Here is a 25,429-nt window from a genome sequence, read left to right as displayed (position 1 = left end):
TATTACTATTCTTATTCTTATTATTATTCTTATTCTTATTATTATACATTGCATTTGTTTTGTTGATTGCGTCTCTGTGTAAACATGTCATCACTGTACTGTAAACGAGGGAAACCTCAGTGCTTCAGGAGTATAAATAAAGGTTTGAAATGAAAGGAAATGAGAGGCGTCTCTCCCCTGAGACTGTAATCTAACCGGCCTGGTGACTCTCTCCCGTCCGTCCGTCCCTCTGTCCAGAGTGCGGTGGCCCTGGCCTCGGTGGCCCTCCCCGCCTCCCTGTTCCCTCCGGACGCCCCGCCGGACTGTAAGCTCCAGTTCGTTGCCTTCCGGACGGGTCGGTTCTTCCCCTTCTCTGGGAACGCCAGCGGCCCCGGAGAACACGCCCGCCGACGCAGCGTCAACACCCCCGTCATCTATGTGGGCCTGGGTAAGCTGACCCTAACCCTGACCCTGACCCTGACCCTAACCCTGACCCTGACCCTGACCCTGACCCTGACCCTAACCCTGACCCTGACCCTGACCCTGACCCTGACCCTGACCCTGACCCTGACCCTAACCCTAACCCTAACCCTGACCCTACTCCTACCCCTACCCCTACCCCTACCCCTAACCCTGACCCTGACCCTGACCCTGACCCTGACCCTAACCCTGACCCTGACCCTGGGACCGGCGGAGCACAGTCTGAACTGAATGTCCACCCCAACATGTGACCCTAACGACTTAACAACAGATTTTTACACAGTGTGTAGTGGGAAAGAGTTTAATAAATTACCCGACAATTAAATAAACGAACTCTCCTTCTCTGGGCAGACGGTTGTAGCATGTGGAACCACTCGGATCCCGTGGTGGTGTCCCTGCGTCACTCGTCCCCGGGCAGTGACCCCGTGGCGGCCCACTGGAGCCTGCGAGGCCTCGGTCAGCCGGGGGGGTGGAGCCAGGAGGGCTGTCAGCTGGCGAGCAGCGACGGCACCACGTCCACGCTACGCTGCTCTCTGCTCAGCAACTACGCCGTGCTGCAGGTACGAAACTCCGCCCACCGTCTCTGACTGGAAATAGGGGCTGCGTTCCGAATCGCATACTTCTACTTCTTACTACCAGTACCTACTACAGCTGCCCTGAGAAAGTACGTACTTTGCAAGCAGTAGGCATCCAATTGGGACATACTACCTTGTCATAACATTGCGCCTTGAAATTTGCCCACATCCGTCGCTGTCCATAACGCGACATTCGTCTACAGCTGTCACAACTCGCACATGTGACGCACATTTCCGCTGCACACAGGATTGTGGGTCAGAATAGCCAGAAAAGCCAGCTGGCTTGAATACTGCAAAATACGACCGGATGTAGTAGGAAATCCTGGTATTTTTTGTCATACTGCATGTGACATACTATGTATTGAGACATACTACATCCTGTTTTGGCATACTATATAGTAGGGTAGTATGCGATTCGGAACGCAGCGAGGCTCTTTACACAAGCTCCACTACTTCCTGAAATTCTACAGGCATCCTTATTTCCTGTCCTATACTATTGGATGGAAGTGATTAATCAGGTGTGCGGCACACCTGATCACACCTGATTAATCACTTCCATCCAATGGTATAGGACAGGAAATAAATATGCCTGTAGAGTTTCAGGAAGTAGCGGAGCTTGTGCAAAGAGCCTATTATCACACAGGATCAGTGTTGTTGAACTGTGGAAGGCCTCGTAAAGCACTTGATCTGAGCTGCAGAGACAGTGATTGGTGAATTGCCGCTGCCGTTGTTGTAGGAGGTGCCCGACTTCCCCAACTCGCCAGCCATGTCAGTGGCGGTGCTCCACCCAGTGGTCTACACCTGTACTGCAGTCCTGCTTCTCTGCCTCTTCACCATCATCATCACACACATACTACACCACAGGTACAGTGTGTGTGTGTGTGTGTGTGTGTGTGTGTGTGTGTGTGTGTGTGTGTGTGTGTGTGTGTGTGTGTATGTGTGTGCGTGTCTGTGTGTGTGTGTGTGTGTGTGAGTGTGTGAGTGTGTGTGAGTGTGTGTGTGTGTGTGTGTGTGTGTGTGTCACACTGTTTTAATCCACTTTTCCTCTCCCGTAGCTCCGTCCATATATCCAGGAAGAGCTGGCACACGTTGCTCAATACCTGCTTCCACATCGCTATGACAACAGCAGTCTACGCAGGGGGCATCACCCTTACCAGCTACCCTGTGGTGTGCCAGGCGGTAAGCCCCTCCTCCGTCATTCTGCGTGTGTGTGTGTGTGTGTGTGTGTGTGTGTGTGTGTGTGTGTGTGTGTGCGTGCGTGCGTGCGTGCGTGCGTGCGTGCGCATTTCATTTCAGTTTATTTGAGAAGGGACGATGCATATCAATCAACTACAAATGTAAATACACCAGATTTAGCCAGGAGGATGATTTTCATCTATGGTCCCTGGCCAAGATGTTGTAAATAGACATCCTAAAATTACACAAGATAAAAGTAAACAATAACACAGCATCATACAGAGCATATGAAAAACACAGTTATAAAGAAATACAAATCAAGGAAATAAATACACATGAGAGCTAAGGATTTAATTTAAGTTATGTTATGGTGTGTGTGTGTGTGTGTGTGTGCGCTCTGTGTCTGACCTGGCGTGGTGTGTGTCAGGTGGGCATCGCGTTGCACTACTCCTCCTTGTCCACCCTGCTGTGGATCGGGGTCAGCGCCAGGGTCCTCTACAAGGAGGCGGTCTGGAGAATGCCACGGCAACCGGAGGGAGAGTCCCCAGTCCCGCCCACTCAGCGGCCGATGCTCAGGTCAGTGATGTCATAAGGGCGAGACAGAGCTAAATGGACTGCACTTATATAGCGCCTTTATCCAAAGTGCTTTACAATGAAGGCCTCTCGTTCACCCACTCACACACTCATTCACACACCGATGGTGGCAGCTGCCATGCAAGGTGCTAGCCTGCTCATTGGGAGCAATTCGGGGTTCAGTGTCCTGCCCAAGGACACTTCTACGGGTAGTCAGGTAGTCAGTCAAGCCAGGATTTGAACCGCCGACCCTACGATCATTAGACGACCCGCTCTACCTCCTGAGCTACACAGCTGCCCCAGACTCTCTGTTATCAATCAGGTCTGTGGTGTAGATGAGTGTGGGGGGGGGTGGAGGGGGGGGGGGGGGTCTGTAAATGACTGGATTCATGTCAGCGGCCACCCAAACTGTATCATATCAAAGGCCGCCATTGTGTCCAGCAACCAAAGCCCCTCTGTTTTGAGAGAACCTTGGAGGCAGCTGACAGGACAGTAGAATAGTGCTACAGCTCAGAGAAGACAGTCGCACACAGCGCTCAGCGCGGGGGAGGAGGGGGAGGAATGTGTGAGCAGGGGATAAGGGAGGTTGAGGAGGCGGTCGTAAATCTGGGTAGGGTGATGCAGGGGGGGGGCGCTGTCATCCATTACACCCCCCCCCCCCCCCCTCGCCCTTTCTTTCCCTCTCCCACAAGCCTCCTCTTCCTCTGTGGGCGACGGGGGGGGGGAGGGCTGGGAAAGATAGAGGTCAGAGGTCAGCGGCAGTACAGTGCCTGTTCCCAGCTTAACCTCTGACCTCTATCTTTCTCAGCCACCCCCCCATCCCCTGTCGCCCACTAGGTCACATGGGGTTTACCCTCCAATGGTGCTGGATAAGTCATAGCCTCCTGTAGCCTATTGGACTTTGTTACACTGTATCATCTCAGAGAAGGAGCCCCAGCCGACTGTCCACGTCACACAGAAAAGCGGTTTTGGAATCAACAGCAGTTGTGTTGTGAAATGAACACTTTCGAAAACATAGAGCTGCCTTCCGACAGTCCTGTTCACATCACACTGCAAACGGGTTTTGGAATCAGCAACAGTTGTGAAATGAACACTTTCAAAATTACAGAGAGGGCTTCCTTTTGCCTCATACACGAGAAAAAAAGAGAAATAGATTTCCAACTGTCGTTATTCGTCATATAGTTCAAAAGTTCCCACCTTCTTTTGGTCTAATTGCCTTTGACCCCTGTATTTTTCTTTGACCTTCCAGGTTTTATCTGATCGCCGGTGGCGTTCCTCTCATCATTTGTGGGATCACAGCAGCTGTCAACGTCAACAACTACGGTGACAACAGCCCTTAGTGAGTGGCTCTCATTCCACCCTCTGGCACATTGACCCTCGACCCTTCACACTCACCCCATGCATCCAACGCTGAACCAGATATTAGAGGTGTCCTTGTTTTTGCTTTCACCCTCCTGACCTCTGTCTTGTCGTCCCCAGCTGCTGGCTGGTGTGGAGGCCCAGTTTAGGGGCGTTCTTCGTCCCTGCAGGCTTGGCGGTTCTGGTGACCTGGATCTATTTCCTGTGCACCGTGTTCCGCCTGAGGCACCGCGTGGCCAAAGAGTGCCCGGGGTCCGCCCTCCCCTCCCCCGTGCCCGAGAGCCAGCCCGCCCTGGGCGGCAGCACCAGCCTCCTGTCCACCGACTCCGTGGTGGGCGCCGTGACCGCCGTGGCTCCGGAGGACCAGTACTCCCTGAAGGTGCAGTTCCTGGTGCTGGTGACCACCCACTTCCTGTTCCTGGTCCTCTGGGGTTGCGGGGCCATGGACGTGTGGCTGACCGGACACCACAGCCTGCTGTTCAGCTTCCTGTACGGCGTGGCGGCCACGGTTCTGGGCGTCTTCCTGGTGGTGCACCACTGCTTCCGGCGTCTGGATGTCCAGGCCTCCTGGCTGGCCTGCTGCCCCGGCCCCCGCCGCCCCCACGCCCCCATGACGCCCTACGCCTGCACCGCGGGGGGCGGGGTCCAGACCTCCGAGCAGGAGTCGCAACTTTTCATCGGCTGCCACGCGCCGGGCGACCCTCACAACTCGTCGTCCGCCAGGTCGTCGTCCACCCCTAGCGGGATCAGCAGCGTGGGCCCGGGGCCCTGCAAGCTCACCAACCTCCTGCAGGTGGCGCAGGACAACACCAACCACGCCCCGCGGGCGCCCGCCGGCACCAACACCAGCACCAGTACGGACAACAACACCAAGCCGGCCAACAACCTCCTGCCCGCCATAAGCTCAGCGGCCCCAGCGCAGCCCCAGAGGAGGAAAGTCAGTGGTAGAACTAAACAAGGGAGTGGTCAGTCCCACCACCGGGGGGAGGGCAGAGGTCACTACCGTCTCAAGGCTCTGAGGGCCGCTGGGGGAGGGGGCAGCATGGGGGCCCTGGGCCCCACGGGGGTAGAGCAGCACAACTCCGTCCATCCGGCTCACAAGCAGGCCACTAGTGAGAACGGCAGTGTCCACCACAGCCTATCAGAGAGCCAGGCCAGCCCGCTGACCAATGGGAGGCGAGCGGGCGAGGCGCTGGCCACCAGCCCGTCAGAGGGAAGCGACGGAGGCAGCAGCGGCAGCCGGAAGCCGTTCCCTTTGCTGCCGTCCGCGGCCAGCAGGGCGGCGATGCAAGGCGCCCAGAGGCGCAGCGCTAGCCGGGACAATCTGAAGCTGGCGGCCGCCGTCGAGCGGGACGCCAAGCGCAGCTCCTACCCTCTCAACAGCGTCGTCGTCGCCGCCGCCGCCATGCCAGGGGCCGCGCCCAACGGCACCCTCAAGTGCTCCGTGCTAGAGCTGGAGCAGGACACGAGCGGCACGGACCAATCACACGGCTCCGTGGGCATGAAGAGTGGCTTGTGGAAGAGCGAGACCACGGTGTGATCTAGAATCCCACACAGCAACTGTAGACAGTGGATCCTGAAAGACGTTGGATAGGATTGAGTTGTGTAGTTTTATGGTCCGTTCCGCCTGATCAGCTCAAATGAAGCTGGTGAAGGTCATAAAGGCAGCCAGGACCTTAAACTGGTACTCTGGCCTAATCTTTAGGTTTGCTGTGAAATGCAAAAACAAGGTTTGTGAAAGGCCTTTTATTTGGCTTTTTTTTCAAAACTAAAAACTAAAAGTCCTTCACTCTACTATATTTCACAGGAATTTGTACAAGCTAATTCTAAAATTAACATAAGATGTTGATTTTGTTTATTTTATATATACCTTACAGAAAGCTTTATTGTTTCATTGATTTCTTATTCTATGCATATCGGCTAACGTTATAGCACAAAATGGAAACCAAGATACTCTCTCCTCAGTACAGGTATATTCATTTCCACTGTGGAGAATTTTTTTTGCTCTTATGATTCTTTTACTTTGTTTGTTGGCATGTACTTTTGTATGCACTTGTGTGTGTGTGTGTGTGTGTGTGTGTGTGTGTGTGTGTGTGTGTGTGTGTGTGTGTGTGTGTGTGAGAGAGAGAGAGTGTGTGTGTGCGTGTGTGTGAGAGTGAGTGAGTGACTGTGTGTGTTTATGCACTTGTGTATGGATGCGTGTGTGTGTGTGTGAGTGTGCATGCGTACATGAGTGAGTGTGTGTTTATGCACTTGTGTATGGATGCGTGTGTGTGTGTGTGTGTGTGTGTCTATGCACTTGTGTGTGTGTGCGCGCATGTGTCCAAAAAGCTAGAGAGAGAATATGCATTTATATTACGTAACTTTTGTTTTTACTTCCATGTATTGAGACATATGCATCAGCACTGAGTCTGAGCTCCACCTCATGCCTGATCAACTCACAAACAGCAGTAAACATCAACAACCTGGACAGTAAACATCAACAACCTGGACAAACGGAATAAAAGTCACTTTTCTTCCGCTATAGTTTTCACTGTGAACAGTCCCAGGCCACGCCCACCTGTCTGCTCGTCAAACCCCTTTCCTCTCATGATCTGGTTGTAGAGTTTTTCATATGAATGTCCACCAAAGCCTTTGTCCTTGTTTGCTCTGAATTCTCATCCATGCTTTTTTGAAGGGATGGAGACTACCCCCTCCTGGATTTCACACAACACTGCTCATGCACTGATAACATAGAGACCCCATCAAATGTTTTTTAAGAAATTATTAGAAATACAGTAGGAGTTTGCCATCTGTAAAGGGAGGAAGGAAACGGTGTTGATTCCCCCAACCCTATAATACCTCTATCTTCTATCTCTTCTATCCAGTTTGTGCTAACTATTAATTCCCCACATTCACTTCATAAGCAATAAATAGATCAAAAGCTTATCTGTTTCCAAAAAGTGTTTAATATTTATATGCAAAGTGGAGAGTGATGGGTTTGGGTTTTTTGACTCAACAAGTTATGACGGAATTATAGATCATTATTTCCTTAGGGCTGTTTCACAAGCTTTGTCATCCATTATAATCTTGTAATTTTGCAATTTGGATCCTCAACCATATTCATATGGTATATACCTATTTGAATGCAAGATTTTGGTTTGCTAGTTGATCATGTGTTCAGGGAAATTATTGTTCCAAAGAATTGTGTTGGATACGATGGTCATCTTTAGCTTCAGTGTTTAGCAAAGGGAATGGAATGTGCTTAGTATATGTATCATCACCTGAGATCCCTTTTACAGTCCGTTAAAACATTAGGAACACTCACAGATTTAAGAATTTTGGTCAAGTATTTGCAATGTAAAAAAGTTTTGGGGAAAAAACATGCATTTATTGCCTAAAAAATGTGCATAACTTGATGCATAGTGTGATAGTCGCTGGCCACATCATGATGACACACCCTTATTAGGTCTTCAGGTATGTAAATGCTTTGGTTCCGGGGAAACTGTCAGCCTTTAACCTCACTCAGTTCTTAAGAGTGATAACATCTGAACCTTACCTGGGAATGTTATAGCTAACACCTTTCAAACTGATCTCAGACCTGTTGAATGAATCTATGATATCTTAAAAAAATAATGTTGCAAAACAGAATCCAAATTGGAACAGGACAAAATGGTAGAATATGTTTTCGTGATGATTTCGATATCGTTTTAGTCAGTTTGACTCATCCCTATCCCCCTATTGATCCTTTAATGAAGAATTGTATGTCAGCTCTCATCTCTGTATGAAAAAGGGAGATTTCAAAATTGTGTGTATATTTATATTTTCATTTGTCACAATGGCTCCATGAAATGTGTGTGACAGACTGTTTTAATTCAGTAATATATATTGTTCAAGAAATCCAGACTGTGCCTTACAAGAAATTCAGATGCAAAATAAATGAGAAAAACAAACAAATGTGACTCAGTTGTCTTGTCTATGATCTACAGTAAATGGACAGTGTTCCATATTGTATACGGAGTTGTCCTCCCCTCTACTAGAAATATCATTGAGATAAAACTGTTAACTCTATCATTTGGACAGTTTTCAGGGTATAAGAGTTTATTCCTAACAGGCACTCTGTTTTAGCATCATACTTCTATCTGTCCCCTTAGCTATAGGCAGGGTTTGAGACAGTCAGCCTAGTGTGGCCTACATGCTTGGAGCATTTCTCTGACTATTTATATTTCTACTTAATTAATGTTCTACTTGGAGCAGTATTTAGGCATTCAAGTTATTTGCCTGAGAGAATTCTTGAGCGACGGCGTCCCATAGAGGACATACAGCAACTACGGTAACAGCTCCACTACCCAACCATGGAACGCTCTGAAGTGACTGACGCAGGTATCCACCAATCAAATACGAGTATTTACAAGATGGGCGGGAACCATCCTTAATGAGGAAGTTGACTTTTCAACAAAAGAAGCCCGTCATTCGCCAGGAAGAACTGGGAAGTAACGTTACTCTGAGGAAAATCCATGTCAGCCTAGCATACGCGATTATACTTCTTATTGCTTCGATAAATTAGTATAACAGCAACGTATTTCAAGTAATACTACTCAGCTGCGTAATGACGTATGGTCGGCTGCTCGGTAAACTCAATAAGAACGTAGCGCTAACGTCGCCTTAACGTCAAGGAATAAACTTAAGGACATTATTAGTGGGGGGAGTGTCGTGTTACTACGTGACGATGATAACCTTGGTGCTATAGCTGCCTAGCCACCCTCCCTGAGTCACCCACGGCAGGTAACGTTAGCTCGGGTCGGCTGTTTGTTAGTTATCGTCCGCTTGAAGATTGAAAACAGTGGGATTATCCGGTTGCTAGACTATCCTGGCTGGGATTATCCGGTTATTCGATTATCCGGTTATTCGCTTCAGGCGACGTAGTTCGCTAAGAAGATGTCTCTATCTGATCAGAGCCAGCAGTGGTATCCCACTAGTATTCAGGTAACGGTTCACCAGGCGAGGAATCTGCGTTTCAAGGGCAAAAATGGCACCAATGATGCCTATGCGATCATGCAGGTGTCCAAGGACAAGTTCTCCACCTCTGTGGCCGAGAAGTGCATCTCTCCCGTGTGGAAGGAGGAAGCCTCGTTTGATCTGCCTCTCTTCCATCAGGGAAACCATGAACGATGTACTCTTTATATTATAGTGATGCACAGAGCACAGGTAGGGCTGGATAAACACCTGGGACAAGCTGTGGTCAACCTGATAGATCTACACGACGACAAAGAGCGTAAGAAGACCGAGTAAGTGGGCCCTACTTTACCCTGTTTGTGAATAATGAAAGTTGTGTTTTTGACTCTTTCAAAAGTTGAGTCTCCTTCAAATTATCTTGTCTTTTACTTTTCAGTTTACATTAGCCAACATATGTCATAGTCTATTGAAAATAGGCCTGTAGCCCTTTCTTGTGTCTTTGAGCGTCTGATCCCTGTTTGTGAATAACGAATGTAAGTTATGTTTTTGACTCTTTCAAAAAGTTGAGTCTCCTTCAAATTATCTTGTCTTTGACATTTCAGTTTACAGATATAGCCAATATGTCAGTAGCCTATTGAAAATAGGCCTGTAGCCCTTTCTTGTGTCTTTGAGCGTCTGATCCTCTCTCCAACACATTCTTCCATGCAGTAGTCACAGCCAATTAGCCCAGCAGTTATCAGTCAGTGCCTGGGTATGTGGGAGATATTTAAAACATCATTTGGTTTGTCAGGCTTCCTCTTTGTCGAACTGTAGCTTTAGGCTGTGAATACTTGTCAGTCTGCCTCTCATTCCCCCCAAGTTGCAGTTTTGTGTCCTACCAAACAGAAGGGCAATAAATGTGGAATTTCACGTCATTAGTGTGAAGTCCATGTGGCATTCATTCATTCCCAGCGGGATCAGGTCATGTTAATGATGGACTTTAACGTTAGGCTTTATTTCATTAGGGAGCAATATTGACCACATTCCTAGCATTCCTAGTTCTTCCAGGCCCAGACTTTTTTTTTTCTTTAAATCACCCCCGCCCAACTCAGTAACACTGCATTCTCAATGACGTGGTGGGCTGGGACACAGAATGGTATTCGCTTCAATTATGGGTGCAGCAAAGTTATTTCAAGCAAAACACACAAGTACACACACCCGCATATTTACTGTAGTGTCTTAAATGCTCTTTACCCTGAAGGAAACATAACAGCATGCCCCACTCGCATATGATTCATACTTCACTCAACCCAAAGCCCAAGTCTCCCTGAGTTTACTCTCTGTGACACTTTCTTCTTATTGCGGGTCCAAGGGCAAACACAGACTGCTGAAATTACCTCATTCATGCGTTTACTGTTCTCGTAACGGTGTAATCTTATCTACTGTTTACTCATACCGTTTGTACAGCCTCAGCTGTTTATGGCAAGGGCACATTGCGGTTCCCACTCCGGTCCATATCATCCCTAACACTCCACGTTTCCCTGTCCTGCCACACATAGAAAGGGTATTGGATGTCACTGTTTTACCCACTGCGATGCATTGGGGTTAGATTACTGCCCTACTTATGCTGATAGGTCAGTGTGAGGTCTGTCATTGATGTAAGGCACTAGGTTCACTTGCATGGGAGAACATTGTCTTCTTTCACAGTGACGCAGGGGCTGGCCTATTGTCAGGGCAAGACAGACATGTAATGAATATGGCGCACCATTCTCATTATTTCGTCATGGACTGGGGTCACGAGCCTTCACCATCATGAGGGTCAAGTACATAGTACATTGAAAAGCCCTCCGAAACCCCCTTTTAGAGTGGTCAAAACCCCACTAACACCCGCTACATTACCATGTTGAAAGGCTACACTCGACATTCAGTCCACGTTCAAATTACACCGCTCTACTCGCTCGTTATTTAACAGGATTACGTAAAAACTACCAGACCGATGTTCATGAAATTCGGTTGGAGGTCTTCGGTCTATCAATCACTGTCTGATTATTTTCTCCACGTACACATTCAACAACTGCACATGCTGATCTAACAGGTCAGGTGTCAGTCATCAGTATCGCCTCCTGCAGATTACCCACACTGGCATCTCACCCAGGTCCTCTGATTTGCGTTTAAACACATGACCACTTGTCATAAACACCACCACCAGTTACGCCACTGAAAAGCTCACTTTTTGATGGTGCAAGTGGGCGATATTTATTTGAGGAGAGTTTATCCATTTCAATTCGGTTACATCAGAGACGGAGGCCTGTGCTCTCTGAGCACCCTTTGTAGTTGAGAAATACATTTGCTTGGTTTGAATTCTATAAAAGCGAGTTGTGACTTAATGACCATGGGAGAATGCGAGCCCGTCGCCAGACCAGTTGAGAACCTCTGCTCTAGGAGGTGGTGTCTGAAAACCTAAACAATATCAATATCAAATAGGCTACTAGCGTCATGTCCAGGGGGTGTACTTGTACATCAAGCTGTCTCACGCTACAGAAACGGGAGACAAACCTGCCCTATGGGCCTCTAGGCCAGAGAAACATTGGTTCTCAAAAGGCTTACTTACTACTAGCTTCTGAGAAGCATGAACATGAGCTCATTATGTACAGCTCCAGCATAACGGTAATGGCTTGAAATGTCGCTTGGAGAGCACAGACCTCCGCTCATGAATGCATTTTGTGGCTCTGTGCGTGCGCACATGCTTTAGAGCAGGACATATTTGGTATTGTTGGTCAAGAGCTTTATTCAAGTCCAAACCCTGTGTCTCTGTGACCTTCTCACGTCAAGATATAGCCGTCCCCTCCCTCCCCCCCATTGACAATGAATGGTTGTTGTTTTTTGTGCTGAGCCCAAGTCAGTGGAGTTCCCATGCTTATTTTTACCCTGGAGGAATAAGCGGTCCGGAGCCCAAAGTCCCAAAAATGACTGGAGGTGAATGGCCGGCCGTGTTTGAGCGGCTCTCTGGTCCCCCCCCCCCCCCCCCCCCCTCGGGTCCCAGCCCCCCTCCCTCGGGTCCCAGCCCCCCCCCCCCCCCTCGGGTCCCAGCCCCCCCCCCCCCCCCCTCGGGTCCCAGTCCCCCTCCCTCGGGTCCCAGTCCCCCTCCCTCGGGTCCCAGCCCCCCCCCCCCCCTCGGGTCCCCCCCCCTCCCCCTCGGGTCCCAGCCCCCCCCCCCCCCCCCCCTCGGGTCCCAGCCCCCCCCCTCGGGTCCCAGCCCCCCCCCCCTCCTGGGTCTCAGCCATGGGAAAATGACATGGTGTCAATGGCCTATTTGTCCCGCATTTCATGCTGGTAGTCCGGTGTCTAAAAACCTTACTCGCTAGTTATGCAAGCATTCTATACTGGAACTGGGACTGTCTTATGCCTACAGTAATACAGTATGTATTTGGTTTGATCAAAGCAATGTTTGTTGATGTGGGCCTGCTATTTTAGTCTGATCTAGATTTCAAATCAGGTATCAATAAAGGTCATCAAATTGTCCTAGTCTATCGCCTAAGGCGTGGTCTGAATCTGCTGGTCACTTATCACAGCATTAGTGGAATGTAGCTTCCCATGTTAATCATTATGCTAAACAGGGAAGTGAAACTTTCTCAGTGAGAGAGCGAGAGAGAGGGAGAGAACTGGTCAAACAGGACCCGCCAGGGGCAGAATTGGGGGCGAGGTGTTGTATTCTCTGTAAACACCACGTGTTCTCAGTGTAACTGTTCAAACTAGTGTAACAGTTCGGTTCTTCAAGGTCGTTTCATGTGTCCCATTGTTCTTTGTTGTGCTAGCACTGGGCCCGGTCGCTCTCTGACTTGGCACGGCCTGTTCTGGGAGGGAGATAAGTGATGCTTGTAGCGTTGCACAACTTTCATTAGTCCTCGAGTACATATCCTCCCTAAGCCTGAGGCTTATCGGAATGTGGGTTTCCTCCCATGCATGTTTCCGACTATTTTCCCAGCAGATCCCGTCTGTGTTTTTGACTGTTTCATTCCGGTAATGTTGCTCTACCTCTACGTGAACCAAGCGATGTCTGGTAGACCGACGGTCAGGCAGGGTGGAACTACCTCAGCGCTCCATGTAGCCGCTATCTGGATCGCGCTGGGACTTTCTCCCTGCTCTAGTTTCTGGCGTGGTCGTGAGGTCATCAGAGAAGAATGTCTCACCCTCCAGTCTAGGTTAACGCATTTCTGAGGTTTCTCATCTAACCTTTAACCTGCAGCTCGATGATGAGTAAGGCTTTGATCTTTACCCCTCACTAACGGTACATCTACATGACGGGTAGATTGTGAATCTTTTCAGGGTTGTGTCCGTGGAGAAATGACATTCCCGTTTGTTAACAGGACTGTAGCTGCCAGCAGCAAGCCTTCGAGTTCTGGGCCGTCTCTATCTGCCGCACTCTTTCCTTTAGCTTGCCTGTTTTCCCCTGGCGCTGACCTCTTTTATACAACTGTGTTTATGTGTTTTTTTCTTTCATGTATTCAGTTACACATGTATGTAACTGATTGGACTCTGGTGTTTTTAATGTTTCTACTGTAAAGCACTCTGTGCACTCGTGCTATGAAGGGTGCTATATAAATACAATTGTACTTAGTTACTTACTGCCAACTGTCTATAGTGGAAAGTCTGAGTTAGCTGTGAAAGGTTTGACAAGGGTGGTAGTTTGTTAGACTACACCTAAAATAACCTGATCAACCTGCCTGGTAATTGACTAACAAATGTGAGAGGGCTTATTGTTTTCCTCTGTCAAATTCAATGTGTGCAATCATGGAGAACCTCAGTGTTGCAGTATAATTGCTCGTGGACAGAGTTTGCCGGAACATTCTTACCTGTCTTTTGTGCAGTTTAGAACAGGGAGCAGATGGGGGGGGGGGGGGGGGGGGCAGAGCCAGAACAAAGCCGTAATCATCTGCTTTCGCTTTATCTACGGTTGCTCTGACGCTCCCAGTGGGTACGGGAACAAACTGTACAGTGAATGTAATCTCTCAGCCATACAGTAGGCCTGAAGGGACAAAAATACATTTTTTGTCGCCTCTACAACGTGACTCTCGAGGGGGAACGCTCGTGTTCATGTTCTTTTTTCAACTTATGTTTGACCTCGTTTCATTTCTCCTTCGGCAATTCATGTTGTTGTTTGAAAACCTAGCCTAAATGTCTTCACCTGCCCTTAAGGACTGCCCCATAGTGAGGACAGCCCCATAGTGAGGACAGCCCCATAGTGAGGACAGCCCCATAGTGAGGACAGCCCCATAGTGAGCACCAATGTGACCCAATAGTAGGCTACATTGGTTTAGTCATTAGGTAAATAGTTACTTATAGTTAGATGATTAACCACTTTTAAACCAGTTGTTTCCTTTTCTCTGCCTTTTCATTATCCCTCCCTCTCTCTCTCTCTCTCTCTCTCTCTCTCTCTCTCTCTGAAGTTGGTACAAGCTGGTGGATAAGACGGGGAAAGAGGACAAGGCGCGTGGAGAGGTGCTGTTGGACATCCAGTTCATGAGGAACAACATGTCCGCCAGCATGTTCGACCTCTCCATGCAAGACAAGCCGCGCTCGCGCATCTCCAAGCTGAAGGACAAAGTCCGCGGCAAGAAGAAGGAGGGCTTCTCCGACTCCGCCTCCGCCGTCGTGCCCTCCAGCCAGGTCCTGACGGACAGCGAGGGAGAGGGCGACGCCCACTTTGACTCCCCGGGGACCAAGAAGAAGTCCAAGCTGAAATCCCTCTTCGCCCCCAAGTCCAACTTGCAGCGCAACGTCTCCCAGTCGATGTCGACGCTGGGCACTCTGCCGGAGAAGGGCTCGTCTCTCAGTGGAAGTCGTTCCTCTGGGCTCAATTCGGACTCTCCTGACGGTAAGCCTCTCAAGTCTAAATGCTGTAGGTTATGCCGGGCTCACACTAAATGTCATGTCTTAAATGTAGTTTCTTGATTATTTTGTGTCTCTGCAGTCCTTTGTTTTTGTTTGTCTCTCTTTGAACCCGGGCTGCGCCCCGGGCTGATGTAACAGTTGGTTGGGGGGCGCATTATAAATAAAAATGACATAACATAACACTACAGGATATTTAAAATCCTAACCAATCGGGTTACATCACGCACATAAGGAGAATCTTAACAGATATTCTTCTTGCGCATCTCAAACAAGCACACACTGCAAGATTTGAAAATAACGGCTCAGCACACACTACAGGATCTTATCGTGCCCGAGGGAGCAACGAACCACTGGTCTCGCCGTCTCACTTGTAAAGTCGGGATGTAATAATCTTAAATATCAAACATGTTTGATATTATCGGGGCCGCCCTGATGGGTCTGCGAGCCGATCGGGAGGTATAAGATTGGATCTGTAAACCCCTCACATTACAAGATAATCTGGTCCGATCATCGGTTCCAATCCCGACCAACGTTCCAGACCAGATTTCTCCTCCGATTGTCGGGAGCGGTGAATCGGGGGATAAATCGACCCAAAAATCCTGTAGTCTGAGCCCGGCATTAGGGTTAAACTCATTTTGAGTAACGACGGCTATTGCAACGGGATATAATGTGTTGATTTATTGTACGTTACATTTGTCACATAATAACCGTCCCCTCCGCTCTCTCCCTCTCTCTCCACAGTCAAAAAGAAGTTCAAGTTCCTGGGTCACAAGCGCACAGGCAGCAATGACAGCAAGGCGTCCCAGGGTCCCTTCTCCTTACTGGGCCGCTCCAAGCAGAGCGCCAACGACCCCAACAGCCTGTGCATCAACGGCAGCCACGTGTATGCAGAGGAGGCGGAGCCAAAGTCGGGCTCCACCCCCAGCCTCGCCAGCTCGGGCCAGGGCTCGGCGGAGGACGTTCGGCGGCACAACTCTGACGTCTCCGTAGACTCCTTCAAGGGCCTCTCTGTGCCCTCCTACCGGCCTGAGCCAGCAGACCGAGACAGAGCTCTGCAGGAGCAACGGCGCCACCTGGAGGAGGAGGAGAGAAGACAGGCTGAGGAGAAGTGCAGGGCAGAGGCCAAGAGACAGCAGCAGCAGGAGGAGGAGGAACGCAAGCTACAGGAGGAGCAGGAGAGGAGGAGGAGGTTCCTGGAGGACGACGCGAGGAGGAAGAAGCTCAAGGAAGAGGAGGAAGAGAGGAAAAGATTAGAGGAAGAGAGGAGGAGGTTAGAGGAAGAGAGGAGGCGGCTTCAGGCGGAGGAGGAGTGTCGGAGTTTGGAGGAGGAGCAGAAACAGCAGGAGGCCAAAAGAGCCGAGGAGCAGAAACGCCAAGAGGAGGCGTCCATGACCGACAGACTGTCTACTCTGTTCGGGATGATCAGGAAGAAGGAGGAGAAAAAGGAGGAGGCGCAGCAGCAGAGTAGCAGCAGCAAAGACGACACGCCCCAGCCGGGCCCCGCTGGTTCGTCCAGAGGTTTGGAGGGCCCCGGCCCTCGCTACTCCAACCCATTTGAGGAGATCCCCCTAAGTCCAGACCCCCCGAGTGAGGAGCGCCCAGGAGATCAACAGAAGGCCCGGCGCACCCCTCCAGTCCCCTCAGCTATGGTCTTCCTGAACCGCACGGCCAAGGTGTCTGCCGTCAAGCCCAGGTACGTCACTATGAACTCCCACACTGATTTAGAGAAATATGACAGCTTGAGAGTCCACAATTCTCTGTGGATTTGATCACACTAAACCAATTCCTTTTTTCCTGGGGTGCTAGATGGTAGCATCAAGTTGGCCTGTTATTGAATTTTCACAGACGGAACAAATTACTTTGAGATAAAAAAATAATTCACATTGATTTTTAATCATTTTTTTCTGGCGTTAGCTCCAGACTGTTATTTCCATCTAGCTCCCCATTTGTCAAAATGTCGCTACTACTGCTCTTTTATTTCTGTCCCTCTCCTCATCCACTATCTCTGATCGCACTTCCGCAAACACGCATCTTTATAATACGCTGTTAATCTACCTAGCGGGCATGGAAACCCAGGCTGCGTTCCCAATCGCATACTACCCTACTATATAGTATGCCAAAACAGGATGTAGTATGTCCCAATACATAGTATGCCACATGCGTCCTATGCCTCCTATTTTGCAGTATGCAAGCCAGCTGGCTTTTCTAGCTATTCTGACCCACAATCCTGTGCGCAACGGAAATGTGCGTCACATCTGCGAGTCGTGACAGCTGTAGACGAATGTCGCGTTATGGACAGTGACGGATGTGGGCAAATTTCAAGGCGCAATGTTATGACAAGGTAGTATGTCCCAATTGAATGCCTACTGCTTGCAAAGTACGTACTTTCTAAGGGCAGCTGTAGTAGGTACTGGTAGTAAGAAGTAGAAGTATGCGATTCGGAACGCAGCCCCTGTCCTGTCCTTGCCAAGCCCTATGTGTCAGTCCACCCATGACCAAGAGGACCTCCTAGTGGTCTGATGGCTTGTGGCCCTGGGATACTCATACTTCCAAACCACTTCTGCTAGTGATGTTAAGCCATGGTGTTGAGCAGGTTTTTTCACTGGTATTGGTACTTCTTATTTGACATAAGTTTTAGTGGTTCTTCATTGGCAGTTAGTCTACACGGTTGTTCAGGAGTAAGGAACTACAGAATATCTTCCTTTAGGATGAGTTCATCTGTGATGTCGCCAGGTTGGTGGATGGCTGGACCGATTGCAAGCTCCTAGTAGACTGCTAGACGGCAGATAGTATACTAAATTGTCAGTTTAGGAACCTTTAAATGTCTAGATGAGTACCTAGGACTGGAATAAGGAACTGATTAGCACTGAGGACATACTGTAAGGACGAGATTACAAGAATTCCAATGTACTGTACCCATACTTGCTACACATGGCAAATAAACATCTATTCTATTCTATTCTATTCCGTCTACAAGGTCCTCTCTCTCTGTAGTAGCCAACTATTTCCTCTTCTGTTCATCTTAAGTCTCTTAATGCCAGACTCGCACTACAGGATTTTTAGGCCGATTTATCCCCGATTCACCCCTCATGACAATCAGAGAAATCTGGTACTGATATTCAGCCCAGATTATCTTGTAATGTGACTCACATTACATCAATGTGAGGGGTTTACAGATCCAATTTTATACATCCTGATCGGCTCGCAGATCCATCAAGGCTGCACCGATAATATCAAACATTTGATATAGATTATTACATGACTACTTTACAAATGAGACAGCGAGACCAATGGTCTCGGGCACGATAATATCCTGTAGTGTGTGATGTGCTGTTATTTTCAAATCTTGTCGTGTGGGCTTGTTTGAGATTCACGAGCAGAATATCTGCTAAGATTCTCCGTATGTCCGTTGATTAAACCCCATTTCGAAATCAGTTGGGATTTTAAATATCCTGTAGTTTGAGCATGGCAAAAGGCTGTTGACAAACATGAACATGATCATGAAAGAATGAGGCATTCCATCTGGCGCGAGATGGACCTGCTGGGCCAGTTTGACGGCCGTGCTGATTGGTCTGCCGTGTAGAAACTGGGCAGTGGTTTGTGTTGGGATAGGGGGGGTATGGTGGAGAACAGGTTGTGGAGTGATGAAGTGAGCTAAAAGCAGACTAACCAGCAGTGTGACGGTCTCCTTGGGCTTGTGAGGATTGTTTTTCCTCTCTGAACCTAGCGCTTGTTGTTGGATACATTTTATTTATTGAATCTAAATGGTGAGTGAGTCATGTTTTTCATTGATTTCATGGTTGATTGACATTTTAAATCAAGGGTCTTCAGTGAGATGACTTTCAAGTTTAATCTTTGAACTTTGATATTGGGTACGGTATTTGTTGTTAGTGGGTTAATTTTGTTTAGGCTTAGCCTAATGGGAGCTTGTGATAGTTTAGCTTCTTAAGGATTCATTAAGAAGCAAATCATTTAATTTAATAGCTTTCCATTTCATCATCCATCCATCAAGATTTAATCTGGTGGGATGACGTAGGCTCAAGGCCTTTGTTTACAAGACTGTCAATCATCTCAATGTTGTTTAGTGGACAGTAACATAAGGCACTTTCATACAATACAAACGTAGGCCTGATCCTCTGACATTCTCCTTTATCATCATACCTGGAAGAAAGCTTTTGATTGTATGGATTGGGAAATGTATTGATCATTTCAGAGGTGATGGGCAGGCTCAAATTTTGGGGGATAATGTGACCGACACTGAACCCGAGGCCTTTGTTTTCACTCTTGGCAGATTGCTTGAGTCTCAGACGCCTGAATCCCCTGACTCGCACACACAGGGACCGCAATCTCCTCCCTCCTCACCTTCCACTCAGACCTCGTTCTCCAGCGTCCCAGAATCCCCCGATACATTCTCCAACCTTCACTCCTCCTTGGCTCCCCCAAATATTAGAAGGGGCTCCTCAGAGTGCCCCGGCGATAGCCCTGAGAACATAGCCACCGTTGGATCCTCCTCCACCATGGCTGAGAAGAAGAGACAAGCCCCTCTACCACCTGCCTATGGAACCCGCCCGGAGAAATTGCCCCAGATGCAACCACAAGGCTCTGGTGGTCCCAAAACAGCTTCTAGAACTGCCCCTGTGAAACTTTCTGCTTCAAGTAGTTACCTGGTGCCTATAAGGGAAGTCGAGAACTCTGGAGCTGGTGCCAAGCATGGTAAAAGACCAGCTCTACCTCCTCCTGACTATGAAAGTCTGTTCCTACAGAAAAGGCATGGAGTTCATGGACAGACTCGATGGGACCATATCATCGCAGAAGTGAACCAGAAACAGAGAGAAGACATGCCTCAGCTAGCTGATGATGAGATGAGTGTGGATAGTCCAGAGGAATATTCACACAGTGATAGATCTGCTCCCATGCGCTCAAACCAACAGAAGACACAACCTCAAGATGTTCAGTCTACCTCTAAGAAAAAGGCGTTGGCTCCTCCCCCTCCCAAAGCAAAAGCTGCAGCCCCACCTAGACTAGAGGTAGATGTTAACACCGCAACACAACATGGCCACCGTGCTGCACAGACTAATCTATCTATAGAGAGACCCAATGCATCTGCTTCCATGGCCTTGCGCCCCACCAAGCCTGTGACTCCCAGCATAGAGGTCACCCCAGTGAAACCTCGTCATGATCTGAGGAAGGTGCACAACACCTCAGCCATAGTCAATGACGCCAAGTCTGTGACTCCAGGAGAAAGACCAACACCTCCCAAACGGATAGAGACTGTAGGAGAAAGACCAACACCTCCCTCACGGATAGAGTCTGTAGGAGAAAGACCAACACCTCCCTCACGGGTAGAGTCTGTAGCAGAAAGACCAACACCTCCCTCACGGGTAGAGTCTGTAACAGAAAGACCAACACCTGTCTCACGTGTAGTGTCTGTAGCAGAAAGACCAACACCTGCATCACAGGTAGAGTATCCAGAAGAAAGACCAACACCTGTCTCACAGGTAGTGTCTCTAGCAGAAAGACCAACACCTGTCTCACGTGTAGTGTCTCCAGCAGAAAGACCAACACCTGCCTCACGGGTAGAGTATCCAGAAGAAAGACCAACACCTGTCTCACGTGTAGTATCTCCAGAAGAAAGACCAACACCTGTCTCACAGGTAGTGTCTCCAGCAGAAAGACCAACACCTGCCTCACAGGTAGTGTCTCCAGCAGAAAGACCAACACCTGTCTCACGTGTAGTATCTCCAGAAGAAAGACCAACACCTGTCTCACAGGTAGTGTCTCTAGCAGAAAGACCAACACCTGCCTCACAGGTAGTATCTCCAGAAGAAAGACCAACACCTGTCTCACGTGTAGAGTCTCCAGAAGAAAGACCAACACTTGTCTCACGTGTAGTGTCTCTAGCAGAAAGACCAACACCTGTCTCACGGGTAGATTCTGTAGCAGAAAGACCAACACCTGCCTCACGGGTAGAGTCTCCAGAAGAAAGACCAACACCTGCCTCACAGGTAGAGTACCCAGCAGAAAGACCAACACCTGTCTCACAGGTAGTATCTCCAGAAGAAAGACCAACACCTGTCTCACGTGTAGTGTCTCTAGCAGAAAGACCAACACCTGCCTCACAGGTAGTTTTGGATACAACATCTGCAGATGACCAGAATGGAACCCCATCAAATATCCCCACAGTTAAACCCAGACACAAGATTGGTACCAAAGATTCAGTGACACAAGTGGAACCAAGGGAACAATCACTACAATCTACTGTTGAAAAGCAGGAGAACCGACCACAGCTGGACCAAGACAGCCCAGACATGAGATGCGGTAGTCCAGTGACGATGAGGAACACTGGCGTGAATGTCAGCAGAAAGAAGAAACCTTCACCCGACTCTACTGATGATACCGACAAAAAGCACGTACTGGAAAAAATCATGAATGCTAAAGAGAAGCTGGTGGAACCGAACCCTTTCCCCAGTTCTGAGGTCCTCTCCAAAGACCCATGGGCACCGTCAGAGCAGAGTCACAGAGGAGATGACCTGTTCACAGGGGGAATACAGAAGGAACACAAGTTTGAAGATCAAGGAATGACACCAGATGACCTGGATAAACTTTTTGCACCAGGTAACTCAACAGATTCTTTTTCCAATTTTAACAGCAATTTCTCCGAAGAGCAGCCAGAGCAGAGCAAAGCTGACATGGCCTCAAATGAACAAAGTCCTTATTTTAAGAGAGGATTGTCACAAAGGAAGAAACGGTCATCTCAGTCTCGCACTACCTCAGACAAAGGGGCCATGAGAAGTGGCGCACAGGATAAACTAGACTCACTAGGAACTGAGACAACCATGAAGACCACCTCGGAGTCTCTCAGACTGGACAGACCAGTGCCTCAAGCTGATTCAACAAGGCAGAGCTATGGTAGAGAAAAGGTGGAACCCCGAGCCAGGGAGGATCAGTGGTCAGCCGACCCTTTCACCCTTCCTTCCTCCTCCCCCGTTCCCTTTGTCCTTACTACACCAGAACCCCTCCAGTCAGGTGTTGGAGAATCCACCTCCCAGAATGGTGTCCTGTCTGGGGGTAAGACCCTACTAAAGGCCTGGGTGTCGCCCTCTGAGGTACAGCTGAGTAACAGTGGAGGTGGGCCTGCCTCAACCCCACGCAGGTGAGACTGAACCCCACTGAGGTTCACTTGCTTTAAACAACCCTCCTAAACCCAGAAATTGAGCTCGTTTTTTAAACCAAGCCAATCAGTTGTTTAAGGCTAGGTAATTAGTTGTGACATTGCCACCGATCAAATCTGTGTGATCAAATCTGAGTGATAAAGGCCCGATACTTGAAACCTGCCATTACTTTCTATGAGTATTCTGAAAGACCCTTTGCAGAGCAAAAAACCTTAAGCATACAGTAGCTGAAATTCAGAAAGTCCCTTGTTCTAAGCATTATAGCCCCTTTATACATGTAAGTAAATGCTCTGGGAATATTTAAAATAGTTGGATGGCTTTGAGAAAGATGAAGGTTTGCGCATTTGGTGTTGGGATGAAACCGGGATTTGCTGTTTATTTAATCGTTTCCGATAGGCTGTTCAACTTGTTTTTTTTTCAACTTGGTTTCTATGTGAACTCTTTCCCTTCGGGATCCGTGGTTGATTTCGGCTAGCTATGGAAGCACAGTTTTCGGTGGACACCTTTTCTTTTGTCTCTCTTCTCTTCCTTCCAGCTAACCCGCCTCATCAAACTTCTAAGCTCCGCTGTTATACTTTTGCATTCGTAATATACTTACTGTTATGTTTATCTCCACAGGCCTCACCCAGTGAAGCCCTTGAGCTCCACAGAAAACCAGCCCCCCACCAGCACACCTGTGGCAAGAGAGATTAAGGCCCTTGACAGTACGGCGAAGATGAAGGTACTGCATGTTGATGTGTTACTATCCTGTTAGTTTGGAGAGAGGAAAGATCCTTACAGTGATATCTCCCGGTTCACTTTATTGGAAAAAGCAACATTTCGACCCTTTGGACTTCATCAGGCAACAGGGAAGTTGAAAGGTCGAAACGTTGCTTTTTTCCAATAAAGTGAATCGGGAGATATCAGTGTGCAGATCTTTCCTCTCTCCACACGTATGTACTCTAAGATCCAACACCTGGTCTACTAAGGTTGAATGTGCGCACTGCTCTTTTGCCTTTTGTCTATCCTATTAGACCTTCATCTTGATCTCATAATGTGTTTAATGTATAGTACTTTATCAGTAGATTGCAATGCGTGATACTATCCTATCACCATCAGGTAACGGGAAGAGTGGAGAGTGGGCCTTACACTCAACTGACCCAGGAGGAGCTGATCTCGCTGGTGGTGAAGCAGCAAGGCGAGCTCTCCAAGAAGGACGCCAAGATCGTGGAGCTGGAGGAGTACATAGACAACCTGCTGGTTCGCGTAATCGAAGAGAAACCCAGCATCCTGCTAGGCCTCAGCGCTTCCAAGAGCGCCCTCTAGGATCTTAGGCAGGAGTTACAAACAGAGGGCTCCACTTAAGCACCTCTATAAGGCTGTTTTATTTGCTGTCACTGTGTATTAAACTAGGCTGTATGAAGGTCTTATCTCTCTATATGCACTTTTTCTACGTAGTGTCCAACCGGGACTCCTAAATTCGATTTTTGTCAGAATGCTGGAATAGTTTCTAAATGTCATAAATGAACTCATGGCAACTATGTCACTACAACTGAATGTCACCAGAAAGCAATAGGGTAAGTGTTGGTAATTTTATTTATTAAACACTATGGTACTAGAATTACCTATGAGACTACACTGTTAATCTACTTTTTTTTCTTTCTTGTTAATTTATACTTTATTCCAACAGCCTAGATTGCAGATTAAAGCTGGAAGTACTACAGGGGAATGCTGTTATCTGTTAATACACTATCTTTCCTACTGTTAACTGTTTTATAGGTAACTAGGGGTAATTTCTGAGTAACCTACAATTCAATTTTCAGTTTCAGGAGTTTTAATTTGTCATGCATTGTCAACACTTATTCCAAAGCTTTAATGCAGCTGTGATTGTGATTAGTTGTGTACTTTCTCAGTTTGAATGTTATGTCTGCTGTCGATTGATTGATTAATTTTATATTTGCGAGATGTGTCTGGGTACTGCCACTATCCTCTTGTCAACATGAGTTAATTAAATAATAGAATATATGTCAGGCCTACATAAGTCTTTTTTTTTGTTTGTGGAAAAATGATTGAACCCTGTTCATGTCTATATTTCTGAACACGCTAATCGGACAGCATTCCTGACTTATGCTTTTTACCTCAGCATAAAGTTACTTATTCTATACCAGTTTCTTTTCTTGCTAAAGGCTATCATTGAGGTTAGAATAAATAGAATCATTTATTTTCTCTTATGTATGTATTATATATGAGCTGCTGTTTAATTCCTTGTGATGTAGAGGTCCGTGCAGAGCACAATCTTTTCTCTTCTAAAATATTTATGCAACCCTGTACACACCATGTCAAATATAAGGGTGAAATGCAAAACCTAGAAAATCATTTAAAGATCTTCCTAAATGAGTTTGAGCATTGTTGTTCAATACTATTTGAAAAGAATATCCTTACCAAACCATAATATGAATGAATGCCTTGTTAATAACATAGTAGGTTTTCACACTTGCAATAGCCTTACAAAGTCTTTGAATGTAATTTAGTAAAGTGTGATATATAGATGTTGTGACTAGCCTTCGTGTAATATCATAGCAATAAAACCTTGACGCATTGGAATGTTATGAATTGTGCCTTCGCATTTTAATTTCAGAAAGTACATTTTGTGATTGTTTTTCATCTGGATTTCTTGACAATTGTACATTTTTACAGTTGCATAAGTTATGTGCTGAATGTTTTTTTGTCATGTTTCTATTTGATACGAATCATGAAATTGTTTAAGAACGGCTTAAGGGGATTTAAATGTACACATTAACCTTTCAATTGAAATAAAAAGACATCTACAGTACAGTGCATTTGTTTGTGTATACTAAAGTTACACCCATAGCCTACAGCCAGCAATGAAGGAGAAAGGACTTCACAATGGACACTGCATTAAACTAGATGCATTGGTTTTTAATCTGTTTTCATGCAGCAAATTTGAGTCTTGCTTGACCTCTAGAGGATATTGAAAGTAAGTAAATGTGTTTTAGGTTTTTGGGGTGTCATCCAAGAATCCTTTATGTGCTTTGACCGAAGCATTATTCTCTTCAGATCATTGTTTCACATCACATCCAGCCAGTTTGTGCACGTCCATCACACATACAGTACCAGAGCCCAGTCCATCACACATACAGTACCAGAGCCCAGTCCATCACACACACAGTACCAGAGCCCAGTCCATCACACATACAGTACCAGAGCCCATCACCTGGGGGCGCTCGCCTTTTTTTTTTCTTCCTTTTTTGAACATTTTCAAACAACTAGAAATGGTGTTCGGAGAGCACAGACCTCCGCCCCTGAATG

The 25,429-nt window shown here is 47.6% G+C and overlaps 2 protein-coding genes across 2 annotated transcripts in view; both read left to right on the top strand.

Annotated features, from left to right (window-relative positions):
- adgra2 (adhesion G protein-coupled receptor A2) overlaps window positions 1-5,682 on the top strand; it is a gene marked incomplete at both ends in the record, with an annotated part of 54,589 nt that extends 48,907 nt beyond the window's left edge. Inside the window, 7 exons of the mRNA XM_084457395.1 lie at window positions 238-427; window positions 811-1,019; window positions 1,771-1,898; window positions 2,090-2,213; window positions 2,638-2,786; window positions 4,033-4,122; window positions 4,263-5,682. Coding sequence (XP_084313521.1) covers window positions 238-427; window positions 811-1,019; window positions 1,771-1,898; window positions 2,090-2,213; window positions 2,638-2,786; window positions 4,033-4,122; window positions 4,263-5,682 — 2,310 coding nt within the window. The remainder of the gene's footprint in view (window positions 1-237; window positions 428-810; window positions 1,020-1,770; window positions 1,899-2,089; window positions 2,214-2,637; window positions 2,787-4,032; window positions 4,123-4,262) is intronic.
- Window positions 5,683-8,624: 2,942 nt separating this feature from the next.
- rab11fip1a (RAB11 family interacting protein 1 (class I) a) lies at window positions 8,625-24,922 on the top strand. The gene is made up of 5 exons (XM_084457314.1): window positions 8,625-9,409; window positions 14,504-14,931; window positions 15,690-16,641; window positions 22,739-22,841; window positions 23,219-24,922. The coding sequence occupies exons 1-5, from the start codon at window positions 9,060-9,062 to the stop codon at window positions 23,423-23,425; spliced, it is 2,040 nt and encodes a 679-aa protein (XP_084313440.1). The 5' UTR covers window positions 8,625-9,059; the 3' UTR covers window positions 23,426-24,922.
- The last annotated feature ends 507 nt before the right edge of the window (window positions 24,923-25,429 follow it).

This window comes from Borostomias antarcticus (assembly GCF_949987555.1).
Source record: "Borostomias antarcticus genome assembly, chromosome: 23".
Taxonomy (NCBI): domain Eukaryota; kingdom Metazoa; phylum Chordata; class Actinopteri; order Stomiiformes; family Stomiidae; genus Borostomias; species Borostomias antarcticus.
The sequence above is the reverse complement of the archived record's forward strand: the minus strand, read 5'-3'. Positions and strand labels throughout refer to the sequence as shown.